We start from the raw sequence: 22,019 nt of genomic DNA on the forward strand, positions 1-22,019 counted from the left end.
CAACAAGGGCCAGTGCAGGGTCCTGCACCTGGGAAGAATAATCCCAAGTACCAGCACAGGCTGAGGGCTGATCTACTAGACAGCAGCTTGGCAGAGAAGGACCTGGGAGTGTTGGTGGTTGAAAGCTGACCACAAGTTGGCAGTGTCCTTGCAGCCAAGAGGGCCAATGCTATCCTGGGGTGCCTTGGGAAGAGTGTGGCCAGCAGGCTGAGGGATGTGATCCTGCCCCTCTACTCCACCCTACAGAGGCCACATCTGGAGCACTGTGTCCAGTTCTGGGCTCCTCAGTACAAGACAAGGAGCTCCTGGAGACCGTCCAGTGGAAGCGACAAAGATGATTTGGTGTCTGGAGTATCTCTTAGGAGGACAGACTGTGAGAGCTGGGCCTGCTCAGACTGGAGAAGGGAAGGCTGAGAGGGGATCTCATTAATGCATAGATCTCAAAGGTGAGTTCAAGAGGATGGTTCCAAACTCTTTTCAGTGATGCCTAGTGATAGGGTGAGGAGAAATGGCCATAAACTAAAACTCAGGAATATAAGGGAGAACTTCTTTATGTAGAGAGAGGATGGCAGAGCACTGGGAATAGGCTGCCCAGGGAGGTCGTGGAGCCTCCCTGTCTGGAGCCCTTCAAAATCTATCTGGCCGCATTCTTGCGTCACCTGCTCGAGGTGACCCTGCCTTCGCAGGCTGATGGGACTTGGTCACCAGAGGGTTGGAAAAGACCTAACAATTCTGTAACTCGGTGTGAGATGTGCCTCGTGAGGAGATGGGGCTGCGCTGTAACACGGGGCGTCCAGAGGAGAAGCGCAACACACATAGGAAGCGAACGGTTCGCAGGGAAGGGAGCGCAATGTAGATCACAAAGTTCAAGCCTGGCCTCCATAGCTGCCGCCTCAGCCCAGCCCCGCCGGCCGCAGGGGGAGGCGCCTGCGCGCGCCGGGGCCAGCAGGCCGCGCCGGGCACGCGCCGCAGTCCCCGCGCGGGCGGCGCCGCGGTGACGTCACGGCGGTGAGGGCCGGAGCGGGCGCGGGGCTGGGAGCGGCGGCGATGGCGGCAGCGGTGGGCGGGCGCGTCCCGCGGGTGAGCGGGCGCTGCTGATCGCCGCGCTGCCTCCTGCAGGTAAGAGACGGAGCGGAGAATGCAGGGGCACTCCCCCTGCCCGCCCCTGTGCGTGTCGGGGAGAGGGGCTGCTCCCGGCGGGGCTATGGGAAGCCGGGACTGCCTCGGTTCGCTGTAAAGCTGAAGTCACCGCGGTTGCTTGGTCCTGTGTCCTTCCAGTGTTCGAGAGTCTTGGGTTTATAGCGGGGGACGAGGGGGCATCGCCAGTGTTTTGTACTTTAATTGCTTGCAGATATCCAGAAAGCATCTCGGTAATTCTCTTTGCAGAAGCCTTGTTCGCACTGGTACAAAATCTCGCTTTAATTGTAAGGGCTGGCCGGAGTTACCGTCGTGAAGGTAACTCGTGAAGGACACATTTTCTCTGTGTCACAGTGGGAAGCATAATAGCTGCTTATTATTATTTTTTTGGTCTCTATGGTTTCATGTTTGTCTGTGGGGGATACTTCCAGCCCCTTGGAATATGTGAGATAACAGGGCAGCCAGGGAACCTTAACTTGCCGCGTTGCAGCTTTGGTGTAACACGTACCCTGGTAGTGGTTGCTCTGGCAGAAGGATACAGGAGAGCTTTGCAGTTGCATGTCCTGCTTTTAACAAACAGAGCCTGAATTGCAGCTTTCCTTCATCATTGCGACCTTGTCAATAAAATAGTAATAGGCAAACAAGAAAACCCCCAACTCATCACTTTGTCATAGTGCCACCTGCCCTGCCAAGATCCTGTGCCAGGATCCTCTCCTAGCAGGATCTAGATTGCTTTTGCAGGCACAGGAAGTTCACATAGCAGGCTGCTGGGTTGTAGGCTTCATTTTCGTGGGGTCTGCTGTTGGACCATACAACCATAAAGGCAAAATTATTGTTTGATTTGGTCTTCATTTTCTTCTTTTAAAAATGAAATTGATAAAATTTGCCTGCACAGGTAAAAGCGAATTTACGGTAGTATCTGTTGAGAAGGTCAAAGGGCAAATTAGTTTTGCAGTGTTTAATTAAAGTACGTTATGCTCTCTGAACTGTATTCTAGATACTGGTCTTAAGTGGGAGAGGTAATATCCATCTGGTCCAAATCTCCAACAAGTTAAGTCAGGTGTTGCAAAATGGACCACTCTATTGTTTAATCATTGCAGAAGATTAATCCCTGTGGAACAAGCCACAGACCTTGGAGTTTTGGTTTTGTGTTGTTTTGGAGTTTTTTTCTGTGGTTTTATTTTTTTGGGGTCTTTTTGTTTGGTTGGTTATTTTTTTTTCCTTCTTCATAACATTGCTTGCTGTTGTCACACAATAATGTGGCTAGAGCCCTCACCTTTGACTTCTTCCCTGTCTGCTTGTCATCACCACATAGCTTACATGCTACCTCTCTCCAGAATATGCCAGAAATAATAACACTTCTGTTTCTCTTGTTTTTGCCTATTATTTCTTAACTTTTATGTAAGATAAAGGTGGAAAAGGCAAGGTCACCTGCTAAGGCTTGACTGCCATGGGAAATCTGGGGATAGCACCCTGCTGCTGACACTATTTACCAGTGGGGCATCTCCGTGCTCTATGCAAGCCTTTTAATTTCATATTTCAAAACTCCAGCAGATTTACTGGAAAGATGTTTGCATCATTCTTGTGCTCTTTACCTTGGAGGTACTGAGGGTTTCACTTCATGTTGTGTCACCTTGTTTCTCTTTAACTAAAGTTTTTGGACTTTTTTTTAAGGGATCACTCCTTTAGTGTTGCCTGATCAGTGAGTTCTTTACATACACTCCAGCAGTGGCCACAGAGAACTGACAAACTTCGGCTGGAGGAGGGAAGATGACATCCTTAGGTGCACCACAGGAGGAAATGCATAAACTGACCTTGGATACGCCACAGAAAGAAATACATGAACTGCCCTTGGATACATCACAGAAGACAATCAGTAACCCGGTAACTCCTCTGGCATTTCAACAATGTGTCCCCTGGGAGGGGGGACTTTGCTGTTTTATATCAACAGCACTGTTGTGCACAGTGAGGGATGCTGCTGAGAGCTCTGCATCACTCAGGTTTTTGAGGGAGAATGTCGCAGGTGACACGAAGAGCTGATGGTGTTTAGAAATTGTGCTGTAAACAAATGGACAGGACTTCCAAAAGAGGACGGATGTTCTGTCAGCCTTGGAGGATAATCCTGTTTCATGTACAGTTTATGTAGATGTCTGGCATTTTTGCAGAATATGCTGGAAAGTGAAAGTGCTTTCACTTCTTATTCTCTGTAAATATGGGTGGTGCTTGGCAGCTCTCATGGAATGTTTTTTTTGTGGTGCCTGTAACTTCAGTCTGAACAACTGAACTTGGAATCTTTTTTCATAGTTCATATTTTAATTCATAATAAATTCTGTTTTCTACAGAAGACTTGAGCTGATGTGATTCAGCAATTGCAAAGACTGGATTTGACAGAATTTTGTTTGCCTAGCTCAGAGTCTGAAAACTTTCTCTGACAAGTTCTAGCATTCTCATGGTTTGTGATAGCAACCTGACTTTGGCTTACCCTGAAGGGGTGACCTGAAGCTGTGTTTTCTGTTGTGTCTTAAAAAAGGTTGTTCATTTGAACCTGCAGGAAATAGTATTTTTACCATTCTGTGCTAGACCCCTTTACAAGTACTAAAATGTGTGAAGTATTTATGGGGAGTGTGCAGTAGCACAGGCCTGCACACTTCCTTATCTGTTGCAGCTTTCCACTGTCACTCTCTTGGGCCCTCAGAGAATCTGATTGTTTATTCCCAGTGTATGGTCACTGCTTGCAGAGTGAATAGAGTTAGGGGTGAGGGGGGAACAATTTCAACCTCCTTCACAAGAACCCAGCTGGAAGAGGAAGGAAATGTATGATTAACTAGAAGGTGGAAGGACTGAAGTGCAAAAGGAGAAGGGAGGATGAAAGTTGATAGATGGAGATCTTGGTGGGAGAGGAGGTGTGAAGAGAAGGTCTAGGGGATGTTTAGGACAAATGAGTAGTGTCAGAGAGAGACTAAGAGCAAAATTGGGTGGACTGACCAGTATGATGGCTGAAAAGACCTAGCAGGAGAATTCAACTAGAGCTTAGGGGTCAAGAGTCTCTTGTGGGAAAAAGAATGAGTATTTGGGATTGGAATGTGGAGGCAGAGTTGGGAAAGATTGTGCCAGATGACTTTGGGGCAGCCTCCAGACAAGGCAGTGAGCAACCTGCTCTGTCTGACCTTGCTTTGAGCAAGGCATTTCGTTAGAGAGACCAGAGGTGTCTTCCAGCCTCAGCCCTTCTGTAGCAGGGCAGGCTATGAAAATGTCATTGTTTCAGTACATCGTTCCATTAGCAGCAAAACTTCCTAACTTTATTATAGGTTTGAGTCTGAGATGTATTTTTTCCTTACTGTACTGTTCTCAAACATGCAGAAAATCTGCTTTGCTCCTTTATGCCCTTTACTCCACCCATCTGACAAGAAATGATGTCATGTCCCATCTGGTGGGGCAGCTGTCTGATATCCAGCATGCTGGATAAAAGCTTTTGTCGCAGTCCTTTCCTCTGTAAGATCATAATTCTGCTCTTGTTTTATGAAAATTGGCATTTTCTTTTAGGAAGAACATCATCTTTGAGACCTCTCAAACTCAGTTGATATTGACCAGTTGGCTTTAGAGCAGCGTTTTGGAGATCTGGAAGAAAGGCAGGATGATGGTTGATCATGTCATGTGACAAGCACTATTCTTGATAAATGAGGAAAAAGTAGAACAGCATCTTGAGACATACGGAAATTACAGGCACATTCTGTGATGACAAAGTCAGTAGTATTGCACCCAGAAAATTCTCTATTATGGTCTTGTGGGTTCCACATCTGAGCTTCTGAAGAGTTGATGGGCCACCTTTTCTTTTAAATGAATGCATCCTTTTGAATATAAAGAAGTGCTTTTGCCACAGTTCCATTTCATGAGTATAGAACTTTGCTTCACTAAAGTGGTCAAGTACCAGTATCCCTGACTTGTGTGTGCTTCTTTGGTTTGTCTTTGGAGAATGAACCAGTAACTTACTACTTTATTGCAGTAGAGCTACTGCCCCTCAGGAGCAGAGTGTAAGAATGAGAACAATCAAGATACACTTTTAATTTTTTATCATTATTGTTTGAATAAAAATTATCTTCTGGTATGCAGCTTATATTTTAAGGAACCAAGCCACTACTAGTAAGCAAAGGGATTTCACTTTTCTTATACTTTTAACACTTAATTTCTCATTTTGGTCCTCCTCTATGGCACCTGCTAAAGCCAATAAACATGATGAAACTTAAAAATCCTACCAATTTGCTTGAGAAGCAAGTCCTATTTTTTTCCCCAGTGCAGAAGATGACTCTGAATTCGGTTTTATGCAGTGGGTGGGTAGCTGAGAAGGAAAGTGGAGAACAGGCAGAAGAGGATGTGTATCTACTGGCAGAAATGATCAACACTCTGGATTTAGACGATTTCTGTTGTTGTTGTTCCTTTTTCCTCACAGATTAACAAAAATGTGTCAACAAACACATATCCTTATATCTGCCTGTTTCATGCAATGATCTATATATTTTAAAAATAAAAATCTCAACTTGTTGTTTTATGGTCCAATATTCCATTCAAGAGTAGTATTACAATGTGTTTGTTATTTTTGTTGTTAAATTACTGAAACTCTTGTTTGCAGTTGATATTTCATTTCAGGAGTATCCTAAAATCTTTTAAACTACCAAAACCATCCTTGGCAGAATTTCCTTTTTGTTAACCAGAGCAAATGCAACATTTTCTACCATTTACTTCCGTTTTTAATCTGGGGCACATCACACATGTGATGAGATGTAGACTTACTGCTTTGCTCTTGGGCCAGGCACCTGGGAACTTTCACAGTTTAATGTTAAGGTGCTTCCCATCCCTTTTGGAAATGCTGGATGATCAGGGTAGGTCTTCTGTGAGCACGTCTGAGTCTTTGCCAGTGAGCTGTGCTGGGGTGTTTGGGGCTTTTATCCTAAAGGACACACCCCTCCCTATGGCTTATCAACTCTCACCGTGCTGCCATTTCAGTTCAGTGTAACATCCATATGTTACCTTCTCCAGCTATTGATAAGGAAGAAGACATAGTGAGGCTTTGAGCCAGTCTGCATACTGTAGGCACCTTAAAATCCGAGACTCCTGGACAGGGCTGTTTTAGTGCATTTTGCAGTTCTTAGCTCATTAGGATGAGGTATTTTGTTGTGTTTGTGTAGGTTTTACTAAGACACTCTGTGACAATCTCTTCCTATCACTGTTTTCCCTAATGGAGCAAGAGCAAGCAAAAAGGCAGCTCCTGTAGTCTGGGGTCAGAGGAGTTGTGGAAGTTCCCTTCTGGTACCAGCAAGGGGCAGATAATAGTCAACTTTTGGGAATGACCTACTTTGAAGTGAATCCTCTTTATGCTTTATGAATAGTGAGGCAATAAAATATTATGACTCTTCATTTGAGAGCTAAGAATGGAGGATGGAAATTTTAGTTTTATCTGAAAATCTTGGTTTTCATAGGGGAAAATATGCCAGGTTTTCCCTTCCTGTTGTGTATTCTTTTATATTAAAAGCTAGTTGTGTTTCTTCTAATGTTGTAGAGCATCATATAATTAAGAATTAGAATACTAATTTTTGAACTGGTTTGGGGTTTCTTGCCTCCATCACAAAATGGTATTGGAATATTTTTTCCTTCTTTTTTTGTTCTTCCCTCTTCTAGATCATTCCATATGTTGGGACAATACATGGTGGCCTTGTTCCTGGAGAGCTGATTGTGATACATGGGACTGTTCCTGATGATGCAGACAGGTAGAGGCTATGTTGTCATGTTTTGCAGTGTCACCATGTGAGCAAGACTGTAAAGGTTGAAATGTTTCCAGGGATCCTTCTTAGGACAGCACACAAAGGCTTGATCTAAATCCTTTTGATAACATCAGATTGAATGCAGGCTTAAAGGGTAATCTGACACTAACAAAATTGGTAACTGAATGTGTTGTATGTAGGAGTTAAGTGCCCAGTAAGGGAGTTCTGTTCCCTGACCTTATCCAAGGTTCATTTGATATGTTCTGCTGAAGGTGTTGGGAGGGAAGGTGATGAACACAGTAAGTGAGGAGTTTACATGATATGAATGATAACCATTAAATAAATTTAAACATTTATATTCACTGCAAGTAGATCATGGGAGAACTTTTCACATCTATGTAGGAAGAGAGGAGGACAAATGTTTCTTTGAGGGTTTTTTCTTATCCAGTGACATTCATTGTGTCTGCCTGTTCTGAGGCTCCACAGTAAAACACAATGAACCAAACCTTTAGGTGAGTTCTTGAGAGACTGAGATGAATGTGGTTTGTCTTATTTTTGTGATTAGGTTCCAGGTGGATTTACAGTGTGGCAGCAGCATAAAGCCTCGAGCTGATGTGGCATTCCATTTCAACCCCCGCTTCAAAAGGTCTGGCTGCATTGTTTGCAACACATTGGAGAGGGAGAAGTGGGGCTGGGAGGAGATCACTTATGAGATGCCCTTTGCAAAAGGAAAGTCATTTGAGATTGTCATCATGATTTTAAAGGATAAATTCCAGGTGAGTCTGGGTTGATTCTTTATCTGCAGCCATTTTCTGGCCAATAAAGTAGAGGTATTTTGTATAATTGAAATAAATATTGGAGGTCTAGGTGTCTCTGTTACCTAGGTATAGTCTAACTACAAAAAAGTTTAGAGCTTTTCTTTAAAGAGGTGCTAATTAAATCAGACCTTTAATTTTGTATTGCTTCCCTCCAAATTGGATGAGTAGGCAAGGAACTTCCTGCCACAGCTAATGGCTGCTCCACCCTTCCCTGTGTATGTTCAAAGGGCTAATCTTGGGATAAACCTGTTCTGTGGCTAGTACCGGACAATCCTCTTGGAGGGGACATGTGAGGTGTATTTGTCTTGCTCTGTTAGACTGCAGTAATATATTCTGTTGTATTGATAGTACCGCATTGATAAATGATCAGGTGTTAGAAACAAAGGTGTGAAGTGCAAATTTTAGTGTAGATAAATGAATCTCCCTCACAGTGATGGAAAGAGTGACTGAATCATGGATGAGCTGAAATTAGTTGATCTGATATTTCTAGGACACTCCTAGGAGTGTTTTGTACCAAATTGTTTCTGTACCAAACCAGTGTAAACCAGATGTGTGCATACAGTTTGATACATGGCTGGTGGAATGCATATTTAATACAGTTTTTCTGTTTGGTTTCCCATCTCTTTAGGTGACTGTAAACAAAAAGCACTTGCTGCTCTACAACCACAGAATTAGCCTTGAAAAAATAGATACTCTTGGAATATATGGCAAAGTGCAGATCAAAACCATAGAGTTTGTTTCTAAGGTAAGATGTATAGATAGCTGACTTGTTTGATTCATTTCCTCTGTCCTGCTAAGCTGCATAGTGGGATTTATGGTGAAAAGGAAGGAGAAGCAGCTACACAGTCCAACATTAGTAAGAAGATTTTGGTTTCCCCACATTTCAGCATGTGACTCTCATGAGGATTTGTATCTTCCTGTTTCAGTATTGCAGTTTAGGGGCAAGAATGTGACAAAAGTTTACAGCTTATAAGGTTAACAGGGCAAATAGTATAAGAATTGATTGGATAGTTAGTCTACAAGTGGATTAGACTTTCCAAATATTGCAGGGCTTCAGAATAAACTCTTGAGTATTCAGTGCTTCTGAGAGACAAGTGTAGCCACGGCTGTAACTTGTTTCTTGCATTTGAAATGCCAATGTTGGCCACAGCTGGAGCTCCTTGTGCACATAGCCCTGTTTTTTCTGACTGATTTGTTGACTGAAGTCAGAAGTGTACATTTATGGGAAAGAGAAGAAGTATTCTTTCTCAGACTTTGTAGTGGACCAAACTGCAGTGAATTTGAAGTGAAGGCTGTGCTGTGCCTCCTCTCAGCTGCCAGCTCTGCTGCTGATAGTAAACTAACAGGGAGTTTTTCCCTGTGGAGAAGATCCTTTTGTTCTGAATGAGTTAGATTTTTAGAACAGAAACTGAAGGTGATAAATTCCAGGGAGACTGAGAAGGTGAATGTCTTTTCCCTTTTCTGCCATTCACTAAGATAGCCTACCTTCTCCTGTGAGATACTCTGGGTCTCTTCAGCACAATCTTCACTACATTGTGGGTGAAGCTTTTGACTCTTGCTGCCAAACACCAGGTCTAACTCAGGTCAGCAGACTAATAATTGTTTTAGTAGAAGGCAAAGCTGAGCATAATGAAGTCTAAGCTTTAAACATAGGTCTGCTGCGTTTAAAGATCATTTGCAAAGACAGTAAACAGATCTTCATGGGTCCCATCACTTGGCCTTGGGCATGTTGCCAGAATAATATTCCTGCAAAAGCTGTCTGCATCCTAATCTTGGAGGACTTGACTCCAAGAAGAGCTTGAGGGCAAGCAGGTGCTGTAGGTTGGTTTCTGACCCAAGCACAAAACATACACTTAGTTTAATCTGTACCAGCTGATGCTGTATGCTTTGTGGAAGAAAGGAATGGAGAAAGGCAATTCTTTCCTTTTAATCTTTGCTTCTAATACACTTTTCTGAGGAGGAAGTTGTAAGTTTGTATTGAAATAACCAACCTGAAGACACAATCTGCTAGGGCTAAGCTGGAACTGTCTCTGCCATGGCCATGTTGCTCATCTGTCCTTCCCGTGAGAAGGGACAGTGATGTAGAGCGCTGATTAGAGTCCCAAGAACCCTGCTGTCTGGACTTGCTACACTATGAGGAAAAGTCTATGGGTACCCTCTGATCCTGAGGGTTTGACAGTGCTCTGACTGTTAAACAAAGATTGAAATTGTAATGAGGTGATCTTCAGAAATCATCAGAACTTTTCTGTAGTTTGTAAGGGTTTTGCTAACTTTTTCATTAACATAGCCCTAGATTTCCATCTTAACAGTTCACCATTCAAAGCATGATGATCCTTACATTGCTCTAAACCAACTTTATGCTAAAGTTATATGACATTAGCAATGACACCTAAATATCTCTCTTTCTGCAGTCTTTACAAGGCTCTCAGCCATCATCTCTAGGAGTAACAAAGATAAGCACAGAAAATGTACGTATGTTTGTAAAAGGTTGAATGAATCTCCCTGTTGTCTGATAAGCTAGATAATGTTGTTTTCTTCTCTTGTAGGGGGAAATGCCAAATGGTTCACAATTGGTAAGTGCTTCCTGTAGATTTGTGGCAAATGTAGAATAAAAAACAATCAAAAATACTTCAGTTATTTATGAAAAGACATGCACAAAAGACAAGAAGAAAGGAATTGACAATCAACTGCAGAAAGATCATCAGTGAGGTTTTGTGGAGGGTAATGCTCTGCTGCAAGTACAAATGAGATATTGTTAAATCATTTAGAAAACCCAAAAGATAAACGCAGCATCCACAATCATAAACAAATTTAAAGTGAAGTATCTGAAGTTTTAACAGACCAAGTCACTTTTTTTTTCAAATAGGCATACTTTTTTTCTCTGCCTTAGGGAATACCTGCAAAACAAAAGTATTCTGCAGTCATATTATGTTAACGTGTGGAACCTGTCTGCCACATCTTCCTCTTGTTGACAGATCTCTGTGTGCACTTCAGGTAGCTGGATGCAAGTATTGCACCTCAAGGGTGGAACTTGTACTCAGCTAACATGGGGTGTAGATGGAGTGAGTGCTCATCTTTTTGCAAAAACCTGTGCAGGTGAACTGTATCCCCCCTGGAGCAAGGACTGCACTCAAACTGAAAAGGGGCTGAAGCCAGGAATATATACAGATAGAATTTGTGGAGAAAGTGAAGTTGCAGTGAGTGCCATAATTTTAGATGCTTTGTCACTTGACAGCCTGCCTTCTCCAGTCTTTTTTCTAAACCAAGTAACACACAATATTGTAATTTGCAAGTGGTGGACTTCAGCAAAAACATAAAAGTGAAGTGCTTCTCCATTCCCTTCTTTTCCCTGGTAAAAATAACTCCTAACACTGCTAAAAATGAAAAAGTAAAGATGAATAAAATACTTGCACTGTCATTATGAACTGCTGCCTGGATCTCAGAACGCTTAGTGACTCTACTTCTAATACATATGTGACCATGGGACAACAACACACCTTAACATGAGTCTTACTCTTTAAAGCAAAACTGATATTTCCAGAGATGAGAAGGCAGGTATATGTCTGAATAATTATGTGATATGAATTTGAACTATTACAGGGAGTTTCATAATTACTTTCTTCTTTTTTTTTTTCTCTTCTTTCCCTTCCTCCCCTCCTTCCACCATTAGTAGTGGCAGAAGTAGTTGTAAATAAGGTTTGTTTTGAACCCAAGGTAGAAGTCTAAATTAAAACCCAGTACACTGATGTATTTATCTCAGTGTAAGTTTTCCACTGTACTGTCAGGATCCTGCAATATAACTTAGGAATAATATAATATAATATATTCCTATAATATAGGAATAACTTTAGCTGTAAGTGCAGGTTTGCAATTGTAGGCCAAAATTTCATCATGCCATAGTAAAGCTCAGCTTGTGTAAAAAAATCGAAAAAAGTAAGTCACAGTCAAGATTTTTACTGGGGGTGTACTTCCAGGGTGTTCCTTACGTTGGGAAACTTGATACTGCAGTTCGTCCAGGATGCACAATTGCTATTAAAGGAGAAGTGAATAAAAACCCAAAGAGGTATGTGTAATGATGGGCTTTTTTTCTGTTATTTAACGGAGGTGCTCTTGAGAATGAGTAGGCCTTTCCATTGCCTTTGTATATCCTTACTCACTAACAACTTAGCATCTGGAATCACCTGAAACTACAGTGCAGTTTCCTCAGGAACCAGCAGGATTACCGCTTTAGAGAGGACTTGAATGAGCAGCTCCGTTGTGAAAAGTGAAGGTAAAACCTGAGTGTCTTACCTACTAAATCTGTGTCACTCACAAATTTGTGTGTTTGTTCAGGGCTTTCCATTGTTCAGGAAGTGTGAGCAGATGTACTGTACAGAGACAGCTTTTATTCTAAAGAGATCCAGGAGTAAGGATGTGTCAGAAATAGGTGCAACATAAGTGAGGCGAGTTGCTGGTGTGCTCAAATGCTGCATGTTACAATATTTCTCTGACAAACCTCCTTGGGATAAGCATGAAGGTGCCTAATTGACAATAACTGAGTGATGAAAGTGATTAAATGAGTGATTAAGAAGGATGGAGCACCTCTCCAAAGAGGAAAGGCTAAGAGAATTGGGATTGTTCAGCCTGGGAAAAAAAGTGCTTCAAGAAGACCTAACTGTGGCTTTCCAGTACACAAAGGGTGCCTATAAGAAACCTGGAGAGAGACTTTTTAGAGGAGCATGTCATGACAGAAAAGGGGGAATGGCTTCCAACTGAGAGTAGGTTTAGGTTAGAAATGAGGAAGAAATTCATTACGGTGAGGATAGTGAGACACATAGGAATAGGGTTTCCAGAGAAATTGTGGATGTCCCATGTCTGGCAAGTGTTCAGGGCCAGGTTGGATGGAGCCCTGAGCAACCAGGTCTGGTGAAAAGTGTCCCTGCTCATGGCAGAGGGGTTGGAATGAGATGAGCTTTAAGGTCCCTCTCAACCCAGGGCATTCTGTGACTCCATGAAAGCTGATAGGGGAGTATCAGCAATAATTTTGATACCAAACTAGGAACTAAGAGTTGCAAAGAACACATTTTCCAAACATGAAATAAAGCTCAGGGAGTAGGGGAGCATAATGCAGTCAAAATGGAGCTGAGCAAATGTCTGTGCTTCAGCATGCCCTTTACCTGAGGGGTAGGTTTGGCTCTGCAAAAACATGCCTAAAAATGAAGCAACTAATGAAAAATGAAAATGATGGGAAGCATGTTTTCACATTTTGTGTGTGTATTGCACTCCTGCTTCCTCAGGGCATGTTTCTTACCTGCAGTTGAACAGCATTCAGAGTTCATACTGGAATCCAAGGTCTGGAATCTTATCCACAAAGTTTGGATTGACTTCAGATTGAATAGGATAATTAATACTTAGAGAGTAGCATTTCTTTCCCTTCTTTTAGCTTGAAAAGTTTATTAGCACTTTTCAAGTACTGAATGTGCTCAGATGCATGAAGAGGCTTTTGGCTGTTAAAGCATGCAGGTTGTCTGCTTTTTATGTCTATGCTTTTAAACTATATATTGAGTTTATAAGTTATTCAGTGTCTTTAGATCAGTTCACACAGCTTTAGATGTTTCTTTTTCTTGGTGAAAAAGAGAACTTCACAGCTTGGAAGTGTTACAATATTTCCTGTCTGGACTGAATAATTCTCAAGAGAGGGCAACAATCTGATAGCTGGAGCTAATTTGGTTGGGGAAGAAATATTTTTTTCCTTCAAATGCAGTAAGGTCTTTGCCACAGATTGAAGTATTCATTTGAATTTGAATGGCTGTTCCCTCTGATCACCCTTTTCCAGAGCTCCCCTTTAAGAACCCTGTTTGGTGGGCATGTGAGATGAAAGAGTATTCACTCAGCCTGGGCAGAGCTTTGCTGCCTACAAAATAATGTTTGTATGCATGGCATCCCAGCAGTCTTAAATGTATGGAGAGAATCCTTAAACTTTTCCTTAGAGTCCAGCCAGTTTGTTGGCAGAAAGGATATGATATCTTCAGGTAAAAGAAAGGCTCCCACTCCCCATTGCCTGAGTGAGGGGTGGGGAAGCAGGCAGCTCTGTGTGTTCCTGTGAGAATGCTGCTTCCTAGTGCACTATGGGAGCTGCTCTTGGCTCAATAGCTTCTTGCTGAGACATGTACAGAAAGCTGTGAATGATGAAGTGGATCTAGCAGGGTCATGTCCTACATTTGCTGCCTCCAGCAAAGGTTTCTGTGCAAAGATGAGTGCATGCTCGCTGGCTGCCTGCTTGGATCTTCAGGCGAATCACAGCCCTGGCTCCCAAACCGCCTCAATATTGGCTGAGGACTTGGTAAATGGCCTTGACTGCTCTTGTCATGTCTGTAAACCCTTGGTGCAATAAACTTTAAAAAATATCTTACAGCTTTGCAGTCAATCTGAAACCAAGTGACTCAAAGGACATTGCTTTACATCTGAATCCCCGAATGAAAAATAAAGTTTTTGTAAGAAATTCCTACCTTCATGACAGCTGGGGAGAAGAAGAAAAGGAAGTTGCTAACTTTCCTTTCAGTCCAGGGATGTATTTTGAGGTAAGATGAACTAAAAGAGCATCAAACTGAAAAAATCTGCCAAATGGATTAACATTGGTGCTTAAATGTCTTATTAATAATACAGATTTAAATAAAACTGCTATTCTTGCTTTTCATGTCTTGCAAATACTTCAAATTAAATGGGACCATAGAGACCAGAGATTTGTCTTTATTTAGTAACTGTTTTCTTTTTAAGTAGTTGCAGAAATTCAACCTGTGCTAAGAGTAAATTTAAATAAATTGAGTTGAACTTGATGATCCTTATGGGTCCATTGCAATTTAAGTTATTCTATGATTCTGTTAATTTTATTGATGCCCCATTTTTGTTTTTGAATGTTGCTTTTGCATGAAACATTCTTTGTAACCGAAACATGTCTAGCCCAAGTCTATACTACGACATCAGATTGTTTTTCACATCTTACCTGAGCTTAAATCTTAGCTGTTTCTCTTCTTGCTTTCCAGCTGATTATTTTCTGTGATGCCTACCAGTTCAAAGTTGCTGTTAATGGTGTTCACACTCTGCAGTACAAGCATCGTTTTAAACAACTTGAAAAGATCAACATAGTGGAAGTCACAGGAGATGTTCACTTGTTGGATGTGAGGAGCTGGTAGTTCTTTTCAATCAGTACTGAAATAATTTAACCTCTTCTAATGACAGTGCCTCCTTGTCAAGTACAAACAGGTGCTGACTCATGCTGAGCCTGCCTTTAACCTATCTAGGCTTTGCATTTGCCTCTGTGAGTTAGGCAAGTACCAGAAATGCTAACTGCAAATTTAAATCCTTCTCTAGTCTTCAGTTTCCTGGCAAGCTGTTAGTGTTTGCTCAGATAAATCTCCTGCATTACTGAACCTAGCAATATGAAAATGCTGCATCATACTGTGTCCAACAATTGCACTCTGTATGTTATGTTTAACTACCATTTAGCATTCCTCGACATCACACATTCAATATTGTGAAGTAGAAATGAGACTGAAATAGAATCCAAAGATAGTTATCCACCTCAAAAGGGATGTTTATAATTTATTTAATATAGAACTACGGATTATAATTTTATATGTCTTAATTTTATGTTAGACCAATAACCTTTACAGTGAGGCTTCAACTAACAGTTGATCCTTTACTTCTGGCAAAAGGCAAGAAGTTTGATCTTACCTCTTAGCCTGCTGCTGCAATAGCACCTTCTCTGACATCTATGGTTATGTCACCTCCTGCTTACAAGGGCCCAAGATTTCTAGCTTTTAGTTTTCCAAAGTGAAACACGGGAAAGGGATTTAGCTGGTTTCAATTCAACATGAACTTCGCACAGCTTGTTTGATCTGAAGTGGCTCCTAACTGGCTTAAGAATCCTTGGGGTTTGAAGTAGAATAAAATAATTTTTAGAATATGTCTGAATCCAGGTGGTCCAGGTAGAGTTTCAGCTGAGATGGCACTCAGTGGACTAGAGAAGGAATCCTTTTTCAGTCTTGTATTGCAATACTATCTATGTGTAATAAACTGTTCCTATTCATTTTCCATACAAATGTCAGTCTTTTTATATCCTTTTTAAAAATAAGTTACTATTTGTTGTCAATACATGCCTGAAGGATGTCCCTGTATATCTTAAGACTGCTAATACCGAAGCAATTTCCAGAATAAGATGTACACTAAAAGACTTTAAATGAGCAAATTTAATGTATAAAAAGCATCAATAAAAACATATGTGAACCCTGCTTTTCTTCAAGTGTAACTAAGTAGCTATGATCCCTTTTCGGTTTATTATCTTGTTTTGTTTTGTTATTGTCTTACCAGTATCTCTAAGTTGGCAAAGTGACCCTGACTGGAGAACCATTTCTACATCAAGGAATTAGTAATGCAGAGAGCAGTTAACCTGAGCAGGCACTGGGGCTGGGCTGTGGCTGTGCTGGGGTGGCCCTCAGGGCAATGTGGTGCTGTGCTGTGCTGTACAGACCCCTTGGCTGCAGCATAAACTCATTGGAACACGAGAGCTGGTAGGCAGCTCTTTATGGCAGTAACAGCACTTGTGTGTCCTTGCCTTTAGCTGAGAGTTCAGCAGATGTTCTCATGGGAATAGCCTTTTTGTTTGACACCAAACACAATTGACAGTTTTAAGAAAATCCCGTAAGAGCTTGATGTGGTAATCTTTCCACATATGGGACCTACATGTCATGCTGCACCCTGGACAGAGGCTCATTCCCAGCACCCAATGGGATATAACATTATCCTCTGTATAGTGCCACTTTTACCCTGTTGCATTTTAAACCCTATTTTACAGAGTCTGAATGCCTTTCTTAGTACCAGTTTAATGAACCAGCACCTCATGGTGCAAAACAATTTTTTGGGTAAATCCATTATCATAGCAAGCAATTTATTCTTGAACTTCAGCTAATCAGTAGGAGTCTTTAAAGACTGTAAAATAGATTTAGTTTCTACATGAATCATAGTTTCTTGGAACTTATTTTTCAGTATCTTCAGTGGGTATACTTTTTACTTCCCTACAGATGACAGAAAAAAACCAGATTTTTCAGGATTGCAGTGCATTGGTCCAGTGAGGACCAGGCTTGGAGCATGACAGCCCCTCCACTGGGACAGTAACTACGCCCTGAGCACAGTGGAATTCAGTAAGTCTCACATGTTGTCATTCAGGATTTGTTTATAGCCTGTGCCAATTTCCCACTGATAAGAAAAGAGCAGTTAAGGAAAAGTCATAAGAAAAGTCCCCAGTCCATCCAGAAATGATAAAGCCAGATTCTTAAAATATTTTATTAAAAAGTTAAAATCTGGTCTCTGATAAAAACTGTTATGACAGTTTGCCTGTAACACCTGAATGTGTAAAGCTAACACAATTCAGACAAAATTTGAAAATTAAGGGCATAAAATTAGAAGTAGCTTTGGAGTGGTTCTCCCAAAATGACTTCCAGTTGTTGAATTGTCTTCTGACATTGCTGTTCAACTTCTTCACATTCATCTAGAAAAAGAAATTGAGAAGGAATTACAAGGCTACCCAAGGAAGGCTTCAGCATCAGGGTTAGAACCATCCTCAAACACTGTATTTGAAATTATTATTCAGGAATATTTTGTCACTGAACTAGGCAAACTCCTTCTACTAACAGTGATCTAAAACTTGCACATGGGGAGATGTGCAAAGGCTACAACACTGAAGAAGCCACCATAATTTAACTGAACTTCATGAGTGTTTGACATAATCCATTTTAGTTTGCATTTTGCACAGTATAAGCTACCGTATACAAATTCATAAGATTTATAGCAGTTACAACAATGAGCTTGTCTGAATCTGAAATGAGTCACTAATGCCAGTTTAGAACATTACCTTCCATAAGCTCAGCTAAGAATGGAATAGATTCTGGTAGCAGGACCAGGTAGTTCTCCTTCAGTTTTTGTGCAACTTCTATCAACGCAAGCAGGGCGGCAAATCGGACCTAAACCAAAACAATTACGTAAGGAAACAAACATGACAGTATAGTTCCCTGTTTTCCCCCACCCCTGCCTTCCTTCCGTTCATTGTGGAAGATTATAATCTTTCATTACTGAAGGGAAGTAGTTTTAAGCTAATTTGAATACTAACATCTTGGTTAACATAATGGCAAATACAAAACAGATTGTAAGAAGCAGGTAATGTTGCTGGAAGTTATTTGATACAATGGATTTTAACTTCCTGTCACAATGCCACTTCCACTCTATCAGAGCTTAGCTCAGCACTGTGAAAAATCCAAGTACACTCCCTTGATTTCTGTAACCAATAGGAGAATCTTGACAAAACTCTGAACAGGTCTGAAAGCTGATAACTGTCTTCCCGTTACCCCTCTGAAGTGCCCCTGTCTTCGTACACAAACAAATATCTCTTATTCCAACAGATACCAAATCTTTAAAAAGCCCAAACCTCACAGCACAAAAGACATGTAATATTAACTGCTTACAGCTAGAGCATGTTGCAGTGTGATTTCCTGTTTCACCTATCCCAATCCCTCAGGTGTGCCAACCTTTCCCATCCACCTTTTGCCCTCCTGCTAAGAGCTGTCCATCAATTTTAACATTCCAGCAAGGCGTCGTGTGGTTGGCAGAAGTTCAAAAGATGCCCTCAGGTCTGGGCTCATTGGCCCGTCCTAGCGTCTGTATCCCTTGAGCCTTCCCCTCCTCACACCTGGTTGGCCCTCACCTGTCCCTTCCCTCCCCCTGTCCCGGGGCTTAAAAGGGGATGAGACCATGCGGCCAGGGTTCTATTGGGAGCTGTTTCAGAGGTCTACCATGCTGCAATAAAACTCTGGATTAAGACTCTACGATAGAATCTGCTCTTTTCACTGTCGCCTGAACCTTTTCCACCAGAGGTAAACTGAGTTCCTACTTTGCCTGGATTTGTTGCGAGTGCCCAGCTGCAGCACCCAGCTGGCCAAAGGTGTCTCTGAGGTGAAAACACCACAGCTGCAGCCTTTGGTCCAGCAGCTAGGGTCAGACGCGGCCAGGCACAACACACCCGGAAACATCAGGATTAATATTCTATAAGAGAAGAAGAGCATGTTGCACCCATCTCTACAACTTGGAAATACTGTTGTACAGCACCAGTATTTTAATTTAGGCTACTATTTCAGCAATGACTTGGTTAATTCACTTCTGATTTTGGGAGCACTGTTCCCATTTTCTAGCACGACAAAGAAAACCAGTTCAAATTCTGATGGCTCCCAACCTTAGGAGAACTGTGCCTTGTCTTCAGCAGGATCTGGTAGTTCAGTGGTTTCCAAAGAGAATCATCTGCCATTGCCACTGAAAACTGAGCTATGCAGGGTATCAGGTGTGCTGTCACTCTTTCCTGGAACTTCTCATCTCCTCCAAGCACATTTTCTAGCTGTGGAAGTAAAACAGATCCAGTCTCAGATAAACCAGCCAAAAACACAAGCTCTATAGCTGTGGCTTGTAGGTACTCAAGAATTAAGTCAAAGCTCATCAGTGGGAGTGCACTGGTCTGCAAGAGCTCAGTAAACATGCATGAACCTTAATGAATGAAGACATTTAAAAAAAGGATACAAAAAGTCAGTAATTCAGAGCCTTAGGCAAAGAAATCAATACTGTCTGTGGCCCAAAAGTGATGAACTAATGCCCCCTTTTTTGTTAAGGGAGAGGACTGACATCTGATTTTTTTTGTTAACTATGGAAAAAAAAAATCAGCTATGAATTGTTTCTATTGTTTGTCAATACCTGATCGACCAGAGGCTGCATCAAGGTTTCTGCTCTTTCTTTACTCAAGAACTTCTGGGTGTCAAACAGGAAGAGCTTGTGCAGACAGTCCATGGTGAACTGCAAGAGTAGACAGCTCTTTTCTGTGTTATTGTCTGAGTCAAAGAAAGCTTCATCTACACACGAGTCAAGGAGAAGAAAAAAGTATCATCAATATGATATGAAAACACAAAACTTTGCACAAAACTGCAGGACAGAAACATTGCTAGTCTGTCAATGTAGCTACAGGATGTACTCCATAGCAATTATGTACTTATCACTCAGAACAATCAAGTGGATGTGATACATTATCTGCCTTTGAGCTACTGCCCCAGCAGGTCTGCTACTGAGGGAAATAAAAGAGAATAGCCACTGGCTACAGAAGTGCTTGGCCATACCTGTGGATATGGAGAATTTCTTCAGGTCACGACAACCGGGATGGGCAAAATTTCCCACAGAAAAAAATAACACCTATTTTTGCCCAAGAAAGCAGAGGAGTATAGATACACCAGGCCGCATATAAGAGAAGTCAATGAATGAAAAATAAAAAAGTAAAAAGAGAAACCCTCTTTCTTTACAATTTCATAGTCAGGGAACTCATTGGGGCTGACACAGAAAATTTTCATTTGGTCACAACATTGTAATAGCAGCCCCATGCCCATGGATGAAAAACATCCTTTGGTTCCATCAGAGAAAGATTTCTCATTTACCACAGGAAGAAAAAAGAGAGAAATGAATTATGTGTGCTGTGAAATAAATCCTGTAAGATTAAAATTTCTGCAATTAAAATTAGCCTCTCAGCAATCAAGACTAAGCCTCTCTGTAGCCAGTAATTGACAACTTACCAGTTTTAGAAATGTTGACCTGGTTCAGTGTCTCAGCAAACGGCTTCACTAAGTGACCAGCAAAGAGGGTGAAGAGCCCCTTGAGCTTGTCTGCAATGCAGTCTGCTATTCGGTGGAATGTCAGCAGCCTGTCTCTTAGGGTAGCCTCTGTTTTGGACCAATCAAAGAGCTGAAAGTGAAAGGCAGATTAGCTGTTTCCTGTGTCTGTGCACTGGAAAACACAAACATGCTGATGCAGATGAATTATATTTAGACTTCTTACCTTGAAGAAGAGGGGCCTGAAAGAAGCCTCGGAAAGTTTCATAACCATACTGATTAGACAGTCAATAATGTAAGCCTCTATCTTACCAACTTCCTCTAAATCATCCTAGAAAAATCAGAAAACATAATTCTAAGTTTGAAATGCAAGAATTTGAGCTTTCAAAGCACATTTTCATTTTGTCTATTTCAGACTAAATACTTAACTACCATGTTTTCCACCATAAAACCAATGTGGAACAGAATATCTGATACCCAGAATTTCAGAGCACGTGTACCCAATAGAATCTACAAATCTTTTCTTAAACAAGTGATGCACTTGGCATGTAGAGAGGTGCCGCTGCTGCTCATCCTCCCAATCAAGCTACCTCGGCATGCTCTGTTCGGAAGTCCAAGACTTTCATGAAAAATGCTGTCAGTTCAGGCTGATGGGAGATCAGGTGCTCCTTCTCCATACCAGTAATGTGCTCCTTCAAAATGTTCATAAGAGGACCCAGGCAGTTCTGCCAAAACAAAAGCAAAGCAATGCAAAGGCAACTGTGATATTGACAGTAACTGAAAAACATAACTAGGGAATTGGATTTATATACTTCATGCATTTACTCACTGAAATACTGTTGATAAAATAAATAAGCTTTTTCCCTGTACTTTTGGGGGCTTAAGTTAGTAGGATTCCTGAAAAACATACTGGAGAAAATTCTCACTCACTTACATTCCTACCACATAAATGAAGTCCTTTATGAATAGGATGATCTCCCAAGCATTCATCATCTAACATGCAAAAGACATTAAACTGCTGGATCTCTTCCCAATCTACCTTTCCTGAATCACTGCAGCAGTACAGAAAACCCCAGAGATCATAATATAAAGCCTATGGCATATTTGGCTGGGATGGAGTCAGTTCTCTTCAGAGCAGCTCACATGGTGCTGTGCTTTAGATCTGTGACCAAAGCAATGCTGATTACACAGCGGTGTTTTAGCTATTGCTGAACCACAACACCAGCAGGCTGGTGGTGGCCAAAGTGCTGGGAGAGGACACAGCTGAACCAAATTTTGGCCTGCTTGTTTGTTTGTTTTTCCTCCTTCTTTATCACAGTACTGAAGGATGAAAAAAGCCCTTACCTTGCGGGTATGCAGCACTTCACTGTAACACTTGGTGACCGCAGGCAGGAGTATTCGGGGAGCCAGCCTCGTCGCTAGGATGGATTTCAGTGCTGCTACACGGACACTGATCTGGGAAGTGGGACCGAACTCGGCCACAATCTTTTCCAAGCGGACAACCTGTGAGGAATTCCAACAAAAGTTAGGCCTACTTAGCAACTTAAGAACTTACTTTATAGTAGTTGTCTGCTTCAAATGTCAGACAGGAATTTTGCTGTTTGCACCACTTGGAACACCTTATGCTAAGGTCTCTGTAC

General features: G+C 41.6%; 2 protein-coding genes across 7 annotated transcripts in view; one reads left to right on the plus strand and one right to left on the minus strand.

Moving 5' to 3' along the window:
- Positions 1-968: 968 nt before the first annotated feature.
- The window catches only part of LGALS8 (galectin 8), a 30,962-nt gene continuing 9,911 nt past the window's right edge, over positions 969-22,019 (plus strand). The window contains exons 1-12 of one of the 6 annotated variants that reach the window (XR_011680006.1): positions 969-1,119; positions 2,812-3,021; positions 6,811-6,899; positions 7,459-7,669; positions 8,340-8,456; positions 10,123-10,179; positions 10,258-10,284; positions 11,686-11,774; positions 14,106-14,271; positions 14,734-14,868; positions 16,771-16,890; positions 18,330-18,755. Coding sequence is in view for 4 of the 6 variants with exons in the window: in XM_071432429.1 (XP_071288530.1) it covers positions 2,908-3,021; positions 6,811-6,899; positions 7,459-7,669; positions 8,340-8,456; positions 10,123-10,179; positions 10,258-10,284; positions 11,686-11,774; positions 14,106-14,271; positions 14,734-14,868; positions 16,771-16,821 (1,056 nt within the window). In the remaining 2 variants the exon portion in view is untranslated. Of the gene's footprint in view, positions 1,120-2,811; positions 3,022-6,810; positions 6,900-7,458; positions 7,670-8,339; positions 8,457-10,122; positions 10,180-10,257; positions 10,285-11,685; positions 11,775-14,105; positions 14,272-14,733; positions 15,982-16,770; positions 17,181-18,329; positions 18,756-22,019 lie in introns of those variants that run through there. The other 5 variants (XR_011680009.1, XM_071432429.1, XM_071432451.1 and 2 more) reach the window with 5 other exon arrangements.
- The window catches only part of HEATR1 (HEAT repeat containing 1), a 35,942-nt gene continuing 30,941 nt past the window's right edge, over positions 17,019-22,019 (minus strand). Inside the window, exons 38-45 of the mRNA XM_071432414.1 lie at positions 21,724-21,882; positions 20,970-21,104; positions 20,606-20,710; positions 20,344-20,512; positions 19,481-19,635; positions 18,972-19,130; positions 17,601-17,709; positions 17,019-17,237 (exon numbers count right to left, since the gene is read on the minus strand). Of these exons, the coding sequence (XP_071288515.1) occupies positions 17,149-17,237; positions 17,601-17,709; positions 18,972-19,130; positions 19,481-19,635; positions 20,344-20,512; positions 20,606-20,710; positions 20,970-21,104; positions 21,724-21,882 (1,080 nt within the window). The 3' untranslated portion in view covers positions 17,019-17,148. The remainder of the gene's footprint in view (positions 17,238-17,600; positions 17,710-18,971; positions 19,131-19,480; positions 19,636-20,343; positions 20,513-20,605; positions 20,711-20,969; positions 21,105-21,723; positions 21,883-22,019) is intronic.

Source organism: Agelaius tricolor, unplaced genomic scaffold (assembly GCF_023055355.1).
Source record: "Agelaius tricolor isolate 1412-34295 unplaced genomic scaffold, bAgeTri1.0.p SCAF_1, whole genome shotgun sequence".
NCBI lineage: Eukaryota > Metazoa > Chordata > Aves > Passeriformes > Icteridae > Agelaius > Agelaius tricolor.